The sequence below is a fragment of the Cetorhinus maximus genome, chromosome 1 (assembly GCF_964194155.1).
Source record: "Cetorhinus maximus chromosome 1, sCetMax3.hap1.1, whole genome shotgun sequence".
NCBI classification, from domain to species: Eukaryota; Metazoa; Chordata; class Chondrichthyes; order Lamniformes; family Cetorhinidae; genus Cetorhinus; species Cetorhinus maximus.
Window position 1 is genome coordinate 63347067 of NC_135879.1, and position 19135 is coordinate 63366201.

The window sequence follows — 19135 nt, forward strand, 5'->3', positions numbered from 1 at the left end:
TCATTTACACACAGAAATTGCCTTTCCCTTTTTTACCAAAAAAACCCTCAAAATAAGTTATAGCTTTAGAAATTGTCCTCTTGTTTTTTGGAACTATTTAGAGAAAAGCTATGGAGCAAAAAGTGCCAGAACCTAAAGAAAGATATCAGTAGTATTGATTGAGAAGCATTGATATATCCTGGGAAATCAGATGTGCTTCAATTCAGCTCCAAATTATAACCCTGGATAAAGTCCAAGTTCAGGCTTCTGTTAGAGGGTTGAGTCCTTGAAGTAAAAATTTTAATGAAAGCATTAAAATGCACAAACAATTGATCAATTGAATTGTTATTGTGATGTATGTATCTTTCTGAAATTATCATTTTGTTCAAGCCTTATTTTGCACATGCTGGGGAAATTTTAGTTATCAAAGTGGGAGAAAAGTGACATGGAAATAAAATTCATATAGCATTTTGTGTGACAGGTGGCCAGATTGAGAGATCAGGATTTTGACCCTTGGTGCTGGGTCAAAACCCTGGAACTTCAGCACTGTGGACATACCTTCACCAACCGGACTGCGGTGGTTCAAGAAGGCAGCTCACCACCACCACCTTCAAGGCAACTAGGCATAAGCGATTAATGATTGGTAGCTTGATATTTTACATCCTGAGAATGGTTATTCTCCCATTATATATATTTGCCCACCCCAATATTTAAAAAAAACTTCCAAAAACTATAGTTTAGACCATTAACCGAATAAATTGAATTCCAAAAATAAATCAAATACTGTACGCATTCGGTAGTAACAGGAAGCTTGGAAAGAAAATAAAGAATTTGCATTTATTTTGCACCTTCCACATCCTCTGAATTTAGCAAAGTACTTCAAAGTCAATTAATGATTTTTGCAATGTCACGGTTTGTAGCGAAGCTTGGCAGCTGATCTTTGCACAGCTAGTCACCATCTAAAGTAATGAGGCAAATGTTACTAAATGACATCTGTTGACTAAAGCACGGAGAGAATACCCTTGCTCTTCAAAAGTGCCCCACCTACATTCCCCTGGCTAACTCTGTACACATGGGCCTGAATTTTGCACTCGCCGGGCGCATGTGATTGGTGCCCAGGGAGCAGATGGGAAATTGGCCCTCGACTACAATTGGCCCTCGACCGCGATTTCACACTGGCTGGAAACAGCTGCTGAAAAGCTCAGTGCTGCCGGGGTGGGAGTGGGAAGAGGGTGGGCACCGACGTCTCCGCAGACGTGGGTGAGTGCTTCTAGTGAGCTCCTTGAAGGCAGACAGCTGCCTCGGAGCTGCAGACCTCCACAGAATAAACGAAACAATAGAAATGCTGTAAAATATGTCCACGCAGCACAATCAAGCACCTGAAAGCAGACCTCATAAAAATGCAGCCCCCAGATATTTCTTTCTATTTTATATCCTATTTGAGATTTTATATCCTATTTGAGATCATCCTATATGGAGGTTTCATCAAAAATGTAAAGGCCACCTGTGGACGGGCCACGAAAAGTCACTTACAATCGTTAATGCGCTTAATTGTCAGCAGGGGCTCTTCCGACTGCCACGCGTGCCCACCAAGCGAAATATCGCATGAGTGCGTGATGACTCGGGACTTTCCCCCGATGCTATCTCGCGTGATTTTACACCTGTTCGGGTCGGGCGCTCACCCGCCTGCCCGTGGAACGTAAAATTCTGCCCATGAAGGTGGCCCCAGGTTCTATCTCCAACTTTCGTGGCTCAGCTACCTGCTGGCAAAAGCCACGGAATCATCTGGGAGCTCTAAATGCTAACTCACCTGGCATGAATTTCCTGAGTCGAATTTTGGAACTGCAAGGCCCTGAGTATCAGACTAGATTTGGCATTAGGCCCTCCTCTGAGGTCGTGTTAAGAAGCAGTGAAGACAACAGACGGTAAAGTTAACACTGCAAATGTTTGTGATTCTTGCCTGCTGTGTCCAAATGGCTTCAAATGTTGAGGTTGAAAGTGTTGCCCAGATCCACGCTGGGGCTGTGTCCTGACCTCCACATTTTGTTTCTATTTTCCTTTGAGTTAATTAGCTAGTGACAGAAGATTGTGCTTCCACCCCTGAAGGACAGAAACAGCTAGATAGCCTGAATAATCTGAACACAAAGAAACAAGATGACAACGAAATGTGTAATATTCAGCTGTGGAAATTGCAAGTCGTCGGCCATCTTGCAATATCAGATTTTGAGCTGGACAAAATGCAGTTGGCTGATTGTCTCATGGTAAAGACAGCAGCTTTGATTCCCACTCATATTTGCTAACCCATGGTGCCTGTTAGAACGTGTGTGTTGACACTGATTTAGGGATAGGATTGAGTTTAAATGTGATGCCTCACACAATCAAATAGTCTGCTGATGCTCTCATACTCTCTGTATCCCACTTATCTCTTCAATCCAGCAATTCTTGCCACCCTCTCTTTCCTCAGATCAAGGAAATCGGGCCAGACCACCAACAATCTACCCCCTCCATTGCATCACACTCGCTCCATCTCTATCACGCTACCTCCTCTTTCCGCCTCCCTTGGACACCATCTCTCTTGCGGCCCACCCTGCTCAGGCCGTCGCTCTCATGATCTCTGCCTCCCCCCCGCCACATTGTGCTGGGGCCCCTGCTTCACCCCACCCCCCCGATCACACTAACCCCCTCTCTCCTTTTCTCCTCCCCAACACCATCTCACCACTAAGATAAAAGCAAAATACTGTGGATGCTGGAAACCTGAAACAAAAACACAAATACCTGAAAAACACAGCAGGTGTGACAGCATCTGTGTAAAGGAACACAGTTAACGTTTCGAGTCCGTATGACTCTTCATCAGAACTAAGGAAAAATAGAAATGAGATGAAATATAAGCTGGTTGAAGGGGAGTGGGACAGGTGAAGCTGGATAGAGGGCCAGTGATAGGTAGAGGCAAAGAAGAGATTGCCAAAGATGTCATAGACAAAAGGACAAAGGGGTGTTGACGGTGGTGATATTAGCTAAGGAATGTGCTAATAGTGACATTTAGGGTAGAAAGCAGGATGAGCAAGTGACAGATAGCCCTAGTGGGGGTGGGGTGGGGGGAAGGGATCGAAATAGGCTAAGAGGTAGAAATAAAACAATGGATGGAAATACATTTTAAAATAATGGAAATAGGTGAGAAAAGAAAAAGATATATAAAAAATATATAAAAAGTTATAAATTATTGGAAAAAGGGGGATTGGAAAGGGGGTGGGGATGGAGGAGACATTTCATGATCTAAAGTTGCTGAACTCAATATTAAGTCCGGAAGGCTGTAAAATGCCTAGTCAGAAGATGAGGTGCTGTTCCTCCAGTTTGCGTTGAGCTTCACTGGAACAATGCAGCAGGCCAAGGACGGACATGTGGGCATGAGAGCAGGGTGGAGTGTTGAAATAGCGACAGGGAGGTCTGGGTCATACTTGTGGACAGACCGAAGGTGTTCCGCAAAGCGGTCACCCAGTCTGCGTTTGGTCTCTCCAATGTAGAGGAGACCGCATTGGGAGCAGCGAATGCAGTAGACTAAATTGAGGGAAGTGCAAGTGAAATACTGCTTCACTTGAAAGGAGTGTTTGGGCCCTTGGATGGTGAGGAGGGGGGGATGTAAAGGGCAGGTGTTGCACCTTCTGCAGTTGCATGGGAAGGTGCCGTGGGGGGGGGTTTGAGGTGTAGGGGGTGATGGAGGAGTGGACCAGGGTGTCCCAGGGGGAACGATCCCTGCGGAATGCCACCGGGGGGGGTGAAGGGAAGATGTGTTTGGTGGCGGCATCATGCTGGAGTTGGCGGAAATGGCGGAGGATGATCCTTTGAATGTGGAGGCTGGTGGGGTGATAAGTGAGGACAAAGGGGACCCTATCATGGTTCTGGGAGGGAGAGGAAGGTGTGAGAGCGGATGCATGGAAGATGGGCCAGACACGGTTGAGGGCCCTGTCAACGACCATGGGTGGAAAACCTCTGTTACGGAAGAAGGAAGACATGTCAGAGGAACTGTTTTTGAAAGTGGCATCATCAGAACAGATGCGACGGAGGCGAAGGAACTGAGAGAATGGGATAGAGTCCTTACAGGAAGTGGGATGTGAGGAGCTGTTGCCGAGGTAGCTGTGGGAGTCGGTAGGCTTGTAATGAATATTGGTGGACAGTCTATCATCAGAAATTGAGACAGAGAGGTCAAGGAAGGGAAGAGAAGTGTCAGAGATGGACCATGTGAAAATGATGGAGGGGTGGAAATTGGAAGCAAAATTAATAAATTTTTCCAGGTCCAGACGAGAGCATGAAGCAGCACCGAAGCAGTCATTGATGTATCGGAGAAAGAGTTGTGGGAGGGGGCCGGAGTAGGACTGGAACAAGGAATGTTCCTCTCCCCGTTCAACGCATCCTTTTACTCGCCTCCAATATTCTCCCTCCACCTGGACCCCTCCCTCTGGATTCTAACCTTCTCTTGATCTTTTCGGCGTGACATCAGTCGTCTTAATTTCTCTGCTCCTCTCACCCACTCTAACCTGTCTCTTTCTGAACTTGCTGCACTCCGTTCTCTCAGGTCCAAACCTGACATAGATTTCAAACCTGCTGACAAGGGTGGTGCTGTTGTTGTCTGGTGCACTGACCTCTACCTCGCAGAGGCTGAGCGTCAACTCGCTGACACTTCCTCCTACCTCTCCCTGGACCATGACCCCACCACAGAACATCAAGCCATTGTTTCTAGGACTGTCACTGACCTCATCTCCTCTGGAGATCTTCCTTCCACAGCTTCCAACCTCATAGTCTCCCAACCTCGGACGGTCCGCTTCTACCTCCTACCCAAAATCCACAAACAGGACTGTCCCGGCAGACCGATCGTGTCAGCCTGTTCCTGCCCCACGGAACTCATTTCTTGCTATCTTGACTCCATTCTCTCTCCCCTTATCCAGTCTCTTCCCACCAACATCCGCGATTCCTCTGACACCCTACATCATATCAACAATTTCCAGTTCCCTGGCCCCAACCGCCTCCTCTTCACCATGGACGTGCAATCCCTCTACACCTCCATCCTCCACCAGGATGGTCTAAGGGCTCTCTGCTTCTTCCTCGAACAGAGGCCCGAACAATCCCCATCCACCACTACTCTCCTCCGTCTGGCTGAACTTGTTCTCTCATTGAATAATTTCTCCTTAGACTCGTCTCACTTCCTCCAAATAAAAGGTGTGGCTATGGGTACCCGCATGGGCCCCAGTTATGCCTGTCTCTTTATGGAGTATATGGAACATTCCTTGTTCCAGTCCTACTCCGGCCCCCTCCCACAACTCTTTCTCTGGTACATCGATGATTACTTCGGTGCTGCTTCATGCTCTCGATTGGACCTGGAAAAATTTATTAATTTTGCTTCCAATTTCCACCCCTCCATCATTTTCACATGGTCCATCACTGACACTTCCCTTCCCTTCCTTGACCTCTTTGTCTCAATTTCTGGTGATAGACTGTCCACCAATATTACAAGCCTACCGACTCCCACAGCTATCTCAACTACAGCTCCTCACACCCCGCTTCCTGTAAGGACTCCATCCCATTCTCTCAGTTCCTTCGCCTCCGTCGCTTCTATTCTGATGATGCCACTTTCAAAAACAGTTCCTCTGACATGTCTTCCTTCTTCCGTATAAGAGGTTTTCCACCCACGGTGGTTGACAGAGCCCTCAACCGTGTCCGGCCCATCTCCCGCGCATCCGCCCTCACACCTTCCTCTCCCTCCCAGAACCATGATAGGGTCCCCCTTGTCCTCACTTATCACCCCACCAGCCTCCGCATTCAAAGGATCATCCTCCGCCATTTCCGCCAACTCCAGCATGATGCCACCACCAAACATATCTTCCCTTCATCCACCCTGGTGGCATTCCACAGGGATCGTTCCCTCTGAGACACCCTGGTCCACTCCTCCATCATCCCCTACACCTGAACCCTCCCACGGCACCTTCCCATGCAACCGCAGAAGGTGCAACACCTGCCCCTTTACTTCCCCCCTCCTCACCGTCCAAGGGCCCAAACACTCCTTTCAAGTGAAGCAGCATTTCATTTGCACTTCCCTCAATTTAGTCTACTGCATTCGCTGCTCCCAATGGAGAGACCAAACGCAGACTGGGTGACCGCTTTGCAGAACACCTTCGGTCTGTCCGCAAGCATGACCCAGACCTCCCTGTCGCTTGCCATATCAACACACCACCCTGCTCTCATGCCCACATGTCGGTCCTTGGCCTGCTGCAATGTTCCAGTGAAGCTCAACGCAAATTGGAGGACCAGCACCTCATCTTCCGACTAGGCACTTTACAGCCTTTCGGACTTAATATTGAGTTCAGCAACTTCAGATCATGAACTCTCTCCTCCATCCCCACCCCCTTTCCGATCCCCCTTTTTCCAATAATTTATAATTTTTAATATATTTTTTTATATATCTTTTTCTTTTCCCAAATATTTCCATTATTTTTAAATGTATTTCCATCCATTGTTTTATTTCTACCTCTTAGCCTATTTCGATCCCTTCCCCCCACCCCACCCCCACTAGGGCTATCTGTACCTTGCTCATCCTGTTTTCTACCCTTAATGTCATCATTAGCACATTCCTTAGCTAATATCACCACCGTCAACACCCCTTTGTCCTTTTGTCTATGACATCTTTGGCAATCTCTTCTTTGCCTCCACCTATCACTGGCCCTCTATCCAGCTTCACCTGTCCCACCTTCAACCAGCTTATATTTCACCGCATTTCTATATTTCCTTAGTTCTGTTGAAGAGTCATACGGACTCCAAACGTTAACTGTATTCCTCTCCGCAGATGCTGTCAGACCTGCTGAGTTTTTCCAGGTATTTTTGTTTTTGTTTCCCATCTCACCACTATCCTGCCTTTCATGTTGTGCTACCTAATTATCTTTAGACCTCCTTTTTATATCTCTGAGTAGTAAACGATCTTGGCCTGCCATTTCCTTGGTGGGTGGAATCTGGACATTGTGCCAAATGTGCCCACTTGGCTGAGGTGAAATTCTTCCCAAGTTTCCACCTAAACTAATGAACATAAAGCTGAGTGTAAAATCTCCCATGAATCAGCCCAATTAACCTGCATAATCACTTTGTGACTGGAACAGAGCCAATAGGGCCTTGAGGTGCTAGGTGTGGTGATATATAAGGTGAAGAATAAATTCCCTTCAATGTAAGGTTGGAGATGACAAGGTAAGTTGCACTTAACTCTTTGCAAATTTTACAGTAATTAAGTCACTCCCTGCAGAGTCTGATTTTTTAAAAAAAACATTTTCGATCTTGCTGTGTTTTAAAACTGTGTAGAAAAATAAGTTCCTGAAGACATGAGAACATGGGCCTTTATCTAAAATAATCAGGTGCATTTCTGTTCAGTTCATGGATTTGACGGTGTTCTGACATTTTTTAAATCTCTTCCAGGTTAATGCAAAACAAACTAGACAGCCTTTGTACGGCATGGTGGTTGGAACCGTGAGACTGCAGAAACGATTGAACATTTTCTGCTGGCATACTTCTGATATGGTCTAAAACAGATCCACTCAATGACATGGCTTCAGCTGCCATTAACAAAGAGAATCAACAGATCCCGAGTCTCTCCAGTGTGGACTCAGAAACCTGCACCATTGTGTTTAAAAACCACTGGGCTCAGGTAAGTCTGTCTGTACATCAGCCAAATTAAATGACATTTATAAATGTGAAGAAATAAGTTCCATGGGACAAGAAGAGGCTGAAATGATGGCCAGGGTGTTAACAGAGGTGAGCTCCATAGGCAGGGGATTGTGGAGCTTTGCCTGGAAGCCCGGGTTTTCACATTCGTTGAAAGTCTTCACTGCGTCTTTTGACCTTTTGAACAGGCTTCCCGCTTCAAGTCGGCCTGATTGGCAGGCTTAGCTTCTAGTCAGGCAGGTAGCATTGCAGAACAGGCCTTAGGACATGATCCTGGCAGGGATGTACCTGGTGATGGATTCAACTTGGGGTGTAGGGTAAGGTTCTGATCCCCCAATCCTGGGGTGGTCTGATTCCCAACCCTGGGCGTTTGTATGGGTGGTGGGATGGGGGAACTTGGGGGGCCTGGGGGAAGAATTCCTGCCTGGCTCGCAAGGGGTTGTGTAAAGGTACTTATCTTTTCTCCCGAGACTGATCTCACCTCACCTCAGCTGCCATGTTTCCCAAGGCCTGCAAAGCAGGTTAAATCAACAGCTGCCGATTTCATTGAGATATTTAAATTGTTCACCTTTGTCCTGCCTTTGTTAAACCTGGAAGTGGGCGCCTTGAGGTCGCGGTTCAAAATTTTTAAATGTTCACTTCCACCTGCCTCCAAGCCACTGTTTTGTGTGCTAAAGGTCCCCCCTGATATGTCTACCAGGGCAGTCCTAGAGCTTTGGAAGGAAGCAGGTTATGTATAATTGGGGCACTATGAAAATCTATGATCGCTTATCTCAAGCTTTTTCTCCCCTTGTCTAGTCTCTTCTGATCTGCATCTGCATCTCTTCTAACGCCCTCTACCACTCCAATAGTTTTCAGTTTCCTGGCCTAACAGTTTCCTCTTCACCATGGACTTTCAAGCCCTCCGCCCCTCCATTCACTACCTGGAAAGTCTGAAGGCTCTCTGCTTCTTCCTTGAACAGAGGCCCAACCAATCCCCATCCATCATCATCCTCCTCCACCTGGTTGCACTTGTTCTCACATTGAACAACTTTGACTGCAGCCACTTCATGCAAATAAATGCTGCCTGCCTTTGCGTGAGAAACATTGAATATTCTTTGTTCCAGTCCTACCCTGATCCCATCCCTCACCTTGTCTGGTACATTCTGTCCACCAGATTGTTCAAAACCTTAATGCCAAATTTGACCCGAGATGAATTTCCAACACATATCCATACCGTCACTAAGACTGCCTATTTCCAGTTCCACGACTTTGCCCTGGTCTCAGCTCATCTGCTGCTGAAACCTTCATTCATGCCTTTGTTACCTCTAGACTTGACTATTCCATTGCACAGCTGGCTGGTCTCCCACGTTTTACCATCCGTACACTTGAGGTAATCGAAAGCCAATGCCCTTACTTGCATCAAGTCCTGTTCACCCATCATCCCAGTGCTTGCTGACCTACATTGACTCCTGGTTTAAAATATCCCACCCTTGTTATGTTTCCATGGCCTCACCCTTCCTATCTCTTTAAACTGACCAGCCCTCAGAGATATCTGCACTCCTAATATTGGCCTCATGCCCGTCCCTGACTTTAATTGCCCCAGCATTAGTGGCTGTGTTTTCAACTGCCAAGGCCCTAAATTCTAAAGTTCCCTCCCTAACTCATCCGTCTGTTTCCCTCCCCTCCTTTAAGAGACTCCTTACCACCTATCCCTTTGACCAAGCTTTCGACCATCTAGCCTAAGTGTTAAGCTTTGTTTCATAAAGCTCATGTGGGATGTTTTATTATATTACATTACATGTTGTTGTAGAAATTAAATGCAGAAAAGTTTTGTTTTACCTTGTACCATGTTCTCAATGTCATCTTCCACATTCCACAAATGTTAAGGTGTTGGCTGTAAAATTGTTGCTTTATTTAATTACTTCTGCCATGACCTTGCTGATTTTTAACAACTCCTTAAAATTTGTGGTAAATGTAATTATACTAGCAGGGTTTACATTCAGAGACAAATTAATATGACATGAGAATTTTGACAAGTTTGTGGGATAGTTCTTCAAACAAACCAAGACTGGAGAAACTTGTTAAAAATTGATGAGACTTTAGCAGACCAGCCTGGTAACTTTATCCCAGTCTCTTGGCACTGAAATGTTATGTAAACCCTGATTGGTATTTTTTTTTTGTTGCAACATCCTTTCTCTCAGTGTTTAGCTACTCCTTTAGAGTTTTGACATTTCACTGTGTGTTTGAATGACCAGTTTACTTTTTGCAAGTATTTCTTTTGGCGCTGTTGGCGTGTAATAAGATATTCTGGGTTTTTTTGATTTTCACTGTTGCTTTAAAATAATTTTTTCACCATTGCAATGCTGCTAGCACTAACTAAGCATGTTGCTTGCCACACGGCTGGACCAGCTGAACACGTCTCTAGACTTCTATTCTTGTTCCGAGTTATAAATATGCCGAAAAAAAGCAAAATACTGTAGATGTTAGAAATCGGAAAGAAGAACAGAAAATGCTGGAAGCACTCAGCAGAATCTGTGGAGAGAGCAGATTAACTATTTAATTGCTTTTACAGTCGGAAATATCTTCCAGTTCTGATGAAGGGTTCGAGGCCACGCATGAACTATGAACTCATCTGTTCTCCTTCAAATGGTGCCTAACCTTCTGAGTCTTTCCAGCATTTTCTATTCTTGTTATAAATATGCCACTTAGCATTTCCACAGTTAATTTTATGCTTTGAGTTTCATTTTAGTAGATGTATATTTTTAATCCATATGAAGTAGCATTGATGAAATTTTGGTCCATATGAATGCACTGATCACGATTTTCCAAAATTCCCTGGATTCTCGAATAGCCCCAATCGAATAAAAATCAGAAAAACGTAACACTGCTGTTCAAGAAAGGAGGCAGGGAGATAACAGGGAACTACCAACGAGTTAACCTGACATTAAACGCTGGGATCTATTATTAAGAAAATCTTAATGATGCTCTTAGAAAATCATCGTATGATCAGACAGAGTCAACAAGGTTTTACAAGGGAAATTGCGTTTGACATACTTATTAGAGTCTTTTGAGGATATAACTTGTAGGGTAGATAAAGGGGACCCAGCGGATGTAGAATGCTTGGATTTCCAAAAGACATTCGATAAGATGCCAGTAAAAGTTTACTGCATAAGATGAGGGTTCATGGGGTTAGTAATATATTAGCATGGATAGAGGATTGGTTAATGGACGTGAAGCAGAGATTAGGGATAAGTGGGGTATTTTCAAGTTGACAGGCTGTGACTGGTGGAATGCTCGGTCTTCAACTATTTACAGTTTATATTAATACCTTAGATGAAGAGACCGAGAGTAATGTATCCAAACTTGCTGCTGAGAAAGCTAACTGGAAATGTAAGATGTGAGGAGGACATAGGCTGCAAAGAGCTACAGACAAGTTAAGTAAGTTGGAAACAAGATGGCAGATGGGAGTATAATGTAGGGAAGTGTAAGGCTGTTCACTTCAGTAATGCAAATGAAAATGCCAAATATTTTTTGAAAGACATGAAACTTTCACATGTTCATGTTCAGAGAGACTTGTTTGTGCTCTTACAAGGACCACAGAAAGTTAGAATGCAGCTACAGCAAGAAATCGGGAAGGCAAATGTCATGTTGGCTTTTTATTGCAAGGGGACTTGAGTACAAGAACAAAGATGTTTTGCTGCAATTATATAAGGCTTTAGTGAGACCACTGGAATACTGTGCATAATTCTGGTGTCCATATCTAAGGAAGGATATACTTGCCTTGGAAGAGATTCAGCAAAGGTTCACTAGATTGCTCCCTGGGATGAGAGGGTTGCTCTATGATGAGAGGTTGACTAAATGGGGCCTACATTCTCTGAAGTTTAGAAGAATGAGAGGAGATCTTATTGAAATATACACAATTCTGAAAGGGCTTGACAGGATAAACTTAGAGAGATTGTTTCCTCTGGCTGAGAAATCTAAAACACAGGGGCACAGGATAAGGGGTTGATCGTTTTGGACTGAGATGAGGAGAAATTTCTTCACTTGGAAAGTTATGAGTCCTTGAAATTCTCTATCCCAGAGGGTTGTGGCTGTTTCATTGTTGAGTATATTCAGGACTGGGAGAGAGAGATTTTTGGTCTCTTAGGGAATTGAGGAACATGAGGATCAGGCAGGAAAGTGGTGTTGAGGCAGATGATCAGCCATGATCGTACTGAATGGCAGAGCAGGTGCAAGGGACTGTATGGCCAACTCCTGTTCCGATTTCTGATATTCTTATGGTGGATTTACTTGGCTCCAATGGATTTGTTGAGCAGCACAAAAACTAGGGGCAAAATCTTTACCTCAGCGGGCGGACGCCTGACCCGCTTGAGCGTAAAATGACGAGCGTTGACATTGGGCGAGCGTCCCAACGTCAACAAGCAGTCGCGCGATATTTCGATCAGCGGGTGCGCGCCCAAGTCGGCAGCGCGCCCGCTGACAATTAAAAGGCCTATTAAGGCCATTAACAAGATAATAAGAAATTTTTCCCCTGCCCGTCCAACCTGACAATTGGCGGACAAATGAAAAAGCCAAGCGGCCTTTGCACTTTTTAGGAAACCTCATCCACGGGCGGGATGAGGTTTCCTAAAGCAAATAAAAATTAAGATAAAAATTAAAAAACTTAACTAAGAATATGTCCCTACTCATGTGACGAAGCCACAGTAGGGGGACATGTTTTATAACATTTTTAATTAATTTATTTCTTTAAACTCTTCATCTCCCTGAGGCAGCTCTGTGCCTCAGGGAGATTATCAAGCACTCACTCACGCACATTTGCGAAGTTCGGGTTCGCCCCCTCCCCCATCCGCACAGGCAGCGCTGAGCATTGCTGCTCGCGTTTCACGCTGGGCGGACTTTAATTGGCCCACCAGCGTGAAATCACCTCCCAGCCTCGATCATGGGCAGCGGCTGGCTTCCTGCCCGCCCCCGCCAAGCCTGCCTGACAAGGGCGAAATTCTGCCCTAGGTACCTGTATGAAAAGACGAATAAAATCATTGACTTTAAAAAAAAATCCTATCTTCCTCAAATTTATGATTTTTATCTGGATTAAGAGGCGCTCAGGCCTCCATGGGGTTTATTTTCCTTTGATAGTGTGTTCGCTAACACCTAAAATAAATTTGTATTCTCTGTTGATGGAACTTGCTTATTAAAGAATTGTACTCCAATCTGTTAACCTACTTAACGGTTCAGAAGGAATGAACCCTCCATTTTCTGCTTCGTCAAAAAGTTAAGTTTTTTTTATTTATTTGCGAGGTGAGTGTCTCTGTCCAAGTCAGCATTTGTTACCCTTGAGAAGAGCACTACTGATGCTCTGTCCACCGAAACTAAGGCTTGAATTTTCAAGATGGCAGGGGCTCAGCCCGCGCCCCCCACCATCCAAGGAGTTGAAGGGGAACACACCCCCGCTGACTCCAGCAGCCCTGATACCAATTTACGCTCTAACAAGCATTGATTGGCGTAAGGCGGGACTGCTGCCCTCACTTGGGAGGAAGTCCCACCTTAAAGAGCTGCCGCCCAATCAGATTGGCCAGCAACTCTCAAGTCCCTTCAGGTACAGCGCTGCAAAGGCCAAAAGAGGCACTGCAGGGAGCTGCCTGGAACTAAGTTCCTGGACCAGGAGGACAGGTAAGCGGCAGGGGTCCCAGGGCGTGGAGGGTAGGGGTCACGAGGAGGTGTGGGGATAAGGCGGAGGGCAGGGTGAGGGAAAGGCCAGAGGTCACTGGTCCCCAAGGGGAGGGCACCCCCAGTCAGAAGGGGTCCTCTAATGGAGGCTCTCCCCTCACCTTCCCACCCGAGATCGAACTCAGTTTATTTTTGGCCTTCCCTCCATAAGCTGTCATCCCCGCCAACCTAAAAATTGAGGCCACTTAAGGGCCATTTAATTGTGGCCACTCAATTGTGTCCACTTTAGGGTCTCAACTGGGGCAAGGACAGGCTTCCCATCCGCGGCTGTGTCCCCCCTCACCATAAAATCACTACCAGGTCAGGGCGGGCGGGATCCCGGAGGGAATTCACGCTCGCCCACCTGCCTCCCCACACCTGCCTCGGAACCCGCTGGGGCGGGGAGGGTGGCAAGTGTAAAATTCTGGCCTCATTTTCTTCCTAGCTCTGACCTGAGCAAAACATTGAAACTGTCATTATTTTCCATTTTCAATCCACTTGCTTTTTGGAGGCTGCCTTCTAAAGAGGGGTGGAAGTGTGAAGGAGGCAAGTGCCTCCACCAACAACGATGGAAGTCACTCCCAATTCACAGCACCAGCCAACGGTCTTAGTTTACTCAGCCTTCTGTAGTTAAGTGTTTTGTGACCCAGCTCTTCCCTCATCTGTCAACCCATATTTCAAGAGAAACATGTTAGGTTCGATGGTTTTCCTTGTGACTTGTCAAGTTTATCCAGTAAGTTGTTGAACTACAAGATCTGGGTGGTGTCAGATTTGATTGTTCTATGTTTGTTGATGTCATCTAGTTTATTGTTAGTGTGCAGTTGGCTCAGTGCCTCTGAAAATAGAGGAGGAAATCAGTCCCTATCCAATGAATTTGTGGCCTTGGGATGAAAGAAAGATTGGGCACTGTTAAGCTGTACCTCCTGGTCTGGAAAGCTGTTTATTGACACACACCATGGTGGTGTCATCCGCATTGCACAGTCATTAATCCAGCCTGACCTGCCCTCGCCCAGTGATATGTTACATGCACTTTCCAATACAGAGGTCACTGGACAGCAACCAGAAGTTAAAACATGGATTGATTTTTCCCTCCACTCCTTTCTATCCCTGGCACGCTGACACTCATTGTAACTCTGAGTTGCTACCCTAATTGCGATTTAATTTTTAAAGTTGCAGATTGACCTTTTGTGATGTGACTAATATAAGCAAACCTTATTTCTGCACAGGTGGTAAAGATTTTAGAAAGGCACGACCCACTGAAGAACTCCAGTGCAAAACACGGGGCTATCCCTCCTGATGAAGCTAGCGCTGTCCAGAATTATGTGGAGCACATGATCTTTCTGTTGATTGAAGAGCGAGCTGAAGATGCTGCCATGGGTCCCATTCTGGAGTTTGTGGTGACAGAAAATGTCATGGAGAAACTTTTCCTGTGGAGTCTTCGAAGGCAGTTCACAGATGAAATGAAAATCGAGCAGATAAAAATGTATGAAATGTTGGTCACTCAATGCCATCAGCCTCTGCTGCACCACAAGCCAATCCTGAAGCCCTTAATGATGATGTTAAGTGTGTGCTCCGAGGCTACTACTCCCACTGTGGAAACGGAGCTGGTTTTATTGCTTAATCAGCTCTGTTCCATCCTGGCCAAGGACTCTTCCATCCTGGAACTCTTTTTCCACACTAGTGAAGACCAGGGAGCAACAAACTTCCTCATCTTCTCCCTACTGATTCCCTTCATTCACCGAGAGGGAGGAGTAGGACAACAGGCTCGAGATGCATTGCTGTTTATCATGTCTATGTCAGGTGAACGTGATGTGGCAAAACATATCGTGGAAAATACATACTTCTGTCCAGTAAGTGTTTAAACATTTAATGCTAATAATTGTGGCTCCTAATAATTAGAGGGAATCAACCACAAAGGTAACATGAATTATAATAAGCTCAAAAACAAACAGTCCAGAATAATTGCAGTTGGTAGAAACTGCATTCTATAATTCTGTAAACTTGCACTTGACCTGCTTATCGGGCTTTATGAAGACCATCTCTCTTGACCCCGCCATTGCCTTTGTGTGGTCAGGTTGCTCGTCTGATGTCCATTAATGGATGAGCAGATATTTCCTCTAATTACACATTGTGAAGCTTTTGGGCACTGTTCTAATGTTTCCTGTATTGGCTCACTGCCAATTTTTGCCCAATTCCACTCCTGGGAAGCTCTTTGGGATGTTTTACTGTATTAAAATCACTATATAAATGCAAGCAGTTGTTCTGCAGTAGCTGTGGAGTCTGTCGCTACCAGGTTGTGTCATCTGATAAGCTTCACAGCTCTATTGTATTTTAGGTTAATTCCACCCATGAACTGGCTTTTATCCATTAAAGTAAACACATCCTGGTTTACACAGTGACTCTGGCGAGTCTAGCAGTGCAAGGCAAAGGCTTATTAAGAAATCTGTGGATTTACAGCTCTGCTCTAAGCACTGAGGGATTCTAATTGTGTACTTAGCGATGTTCAATAGACACAAAATATCTAGAAAAGATTGCTGTAAATGCTAAAGCACTTCTTTCAAAAACCTTTCGATGTTATGCTCACAACCTAAGTGCCCTTATGTTTCAGACATCTGTTCATGAATTATGTCAATGCAGCAAACAGCCTGGGAAAATATCGTTTAGATTAGAACTGCAGTCTGAATGTATTTTTGAATTAGCATTGTTGTGGGTAAAGTTCTACATTGAAAGTACAAATTTCTTCTTTGAGAGTCATTAGTCTTTAGAATTGTCTACCCCAAAGAGTAGGGGAGGCTGGATCATTGAATATATTCAAGGCTGAGTTAGATGGATTTTTGATTAAGTCCAAAGTTATGGGGGGCAGGCAGGAAAGTGGAGTAAAGGCCACAATCATATCATTGTTGTTTTAACAGTGGTAGCTTTTGCATTTTAATTTGGCTGCCACAGTGCAGTGAGGAGCCTGATGTAAATTTTACTGTTGCTGTGGTTTCCCAAAGGTCAGTGAACCCAGCAATGTAAGGGAGGTGAGAGCTGCCGGTTCAAGGAGGTAAGTCCCTTTACAGCATTCCTTCTGATCAGGAGGAATAGGAGTTCTCCCTCCCCACTGCTTCTCAAAGAAACCCTCTGCCTCCCTTGTGCCGATAATGGCCTCTGTCACCCTTGCACCTGCTTTGATCATTAACCTTGCCTTCCAGCACCCCACCCTAGCCCAATTGCTCATACTTTCCCTCCTGCAATGGCCTCTCTGAATTAGTACTTTTAGCTTTTTAGATAGTCAAAGAACAGCCAGCATGTTCCCTTTGCAAGGTCATGAAAATCTGGAGTATTGATCTCTCAGCCCACTCCTTGGGTGGCTTTTCTGGCCCCACCCCATCCCCAGTCCTCATTTCTCAATTTTCAGTTCCTCTCACTTCTGTGATAGCCTATCATCCTCTTCTCCATCCTGGGAATCTCCCAACAGCCTCTAGCTGAGGCCTCCTGCCATTGGTTTTCGTGCCTGGCATCCAGTCACACTGATAGGCTGACAACAAGCAGAAGCTCTTTTTACTGAAGCAAATCAGGGAAGTGAAGCTCTTTTTTTGGACATTTGTTAACGAAGCCAGCTATCGGACCAACAATCGAAGATCAAGGATTCAAATTCCAGTTGTGAAGTTGAATTAATTAAATCTGTTAATTTGTGGTTAGCATCAGAAAGGTTACTATGAAAGCCACTGAATCATCATAAAAACGCAACTGGTTCACTAACGCAGCACACTGCCCATCCCTACCCAGCTTGGCTTCTATGTGACTCTGGTCTTGCGCTATATGGTTGACAATGCCCTTAGAGTTGGCAGTAAATACAGTGTTGTTTGCATTCCAAGAACAATTCTTTCTTAAAACCTAACTCATCCCTGAATAATACATGAAGCTTATCTGCAATTTGGAAACAGTGGGCGTTAAAATCACAGGAGGTGTATATTTTACTTGTTATTGTACGCTTGTTGGTATGATGTTGGATTATTAATCAGGGGGAGATGGCGGCTTAGTGGTAATGTCACTGAGATAGTAATCCAGAGGCCCAGGCTAATGCTCTGTGTACATGGGTTCAAATCCCACCACGAGAGCTGGTAGAATATAAATTCAATTAATAATCTGGAATATAAATCTAGTCTCAGTAATGGTGACCATGAAATTATCATTGATTTTTGTAAAGACCCATTTATTGTCCTTGAGGGAAGGAAATCTGCAGTCCTTACCCGGTTTGGCCTACATGTGGCTCCAGATCCACAGCAATGTGTTTGACTCTTAATTGCACTTGAATTGAGGGCAGTTGGGGATGGGCAACAAATGCTGGCTTTGTCAGCGACACTCTCATCCCATGAAAGAATAAAGAAAAGAATTTGTTATGCCAAGTGTTATCAGTGGACTTATTCTACATATTTCTATGTCCAGCCATCTTTTGCTTCTCGTTGAAGCCCAAGTTGCATCTCCTTCTGTCTTTTTTTCCTTCCAGTTTTCCTCTCAAATCCCAAGGAACCATGTTCTTTTTTCATTCATTGGATGTGGGCTTTGCAGGCTGGGCCAATATTAATTGCCCATCCCTAATTGAGAAGGTGGTGGTGAGTTTCCTTCTTGAACTGCATCAGTCCATGTGGTGTAGGTACACCCACAGTGCTGTTAGGGAGGGAGTTCCAGGATTTTGACCCAGCAACAGTGAAGGAATGGTGTTATATTTCCAAGCCAGGATGGTGAGTGACTTGGAAGGAAACTTCCAGGTGATGGTGTTCCCGTTTATCTACTGCCCTTGTAGATGGTAGTGGTTGTGGGTTTGGAAGGTGCAGCAGTCTAAGGATTCTGTGAGGATGACTAGTCTGTGTGACAGCTCTCCCAATTTTGGCACTAGCCCCCAGATCTTAGTAAGGGGGACTTTGCAGGGTCAACAGGGCTGAGTTTGCCTTTGTCGTTTCTGGTGCCTAGGTCAATGCCAGGTAGTCCATCTGGTTTCATTCCTTTTTAGTAACTTTGTAGTGGTTTTATACAACTGAGTGGCTTGCTAGGCCATTTAAGAGTCAACCACATTACTGCCAGAACAGGTAAGGACATTAGTGAACCAGATGGGTTTTTACCACAATCGACAATGGTTTCATGGTCATCATTAGACTTTTAATTCCAGATTTTTATTGAATTCAAATTCCACCATCTGCTGTGGCAGGATTTGAACCCAGGTCCCCAAAGCATTCCCTTGGGTCTCTGGATTACTTGTCCAGTGACAATACCACTACGCCATCGCCTCCCGCTACGCCCATGTTTTTCTGATGCCCATGTTGCTTGCTTTGTTTCTCTGAAATCAGCTGGCTTTGACTCTCTGCAGCTTAAGAAGTCTTATCCCCATCTCATTAAATTCACTTGGTTTCTGTCTCCTCACTTGATAAACTTGCATTTTGTTGGGCAAAAATAATCAATTTTAACTTGCCATCTGCTGAATTCTTAGCAACTTAGGATCCTCAATACTTCCCAGCGCTGCAGACCAGACTGACATTAGTCCTGACTCCTTTTCCATCTTCACTGACCTTTCATTAGTTACTCAGCCTACTGGTATCCCTGATTGGCTGAGTGAAGAAGGAGCCTCCTAGCCATTTTCCTCAACTCTGATCCTAATTCTTGCATTGGATCTTGCATTGTCTCTTCACTCCTGCGCTCTTCTGATCGCTGCCTCTTGCAGAATACTGAGCAATAAATTTGATTAAAGTATTGTGTTTGGGGTAATTTAGCGAAGTTTAGCGGTCTTTGTAGGATT

General features: G+C 45.0%; 1 protein-coding gene across 3 annotated transcripts in view; it reads left to right on the forward strand.

The window, feature by feature from the left end:
* The window catches only part of fhip1aa (FHF complex subunit HOOK interacting protein 1Aa), a 250298-nt gene that overhangs the window by 148696 nt on the left and 82467 nt on the right, over positions 1–19135 (forward strand). For all 3 annotated transcript variants that reach the window (XM_078541265.1, XM_078541270.1, XM_078541273.1), the window contains exons 3-4: positions 7429–7657; positions 14586–15209. In XM_078541265.1, the coding sequence (XP_078397391.1) occupies positions 7556–7657; positions 14586–15209 (726 nt within the window). In that variant the 5' untranslated portion in view covers positions 7429–7555. The remainder of the gene's footprint in view (positions 1–7428; positions 7658–14585; positions 15210–19135) is intronic.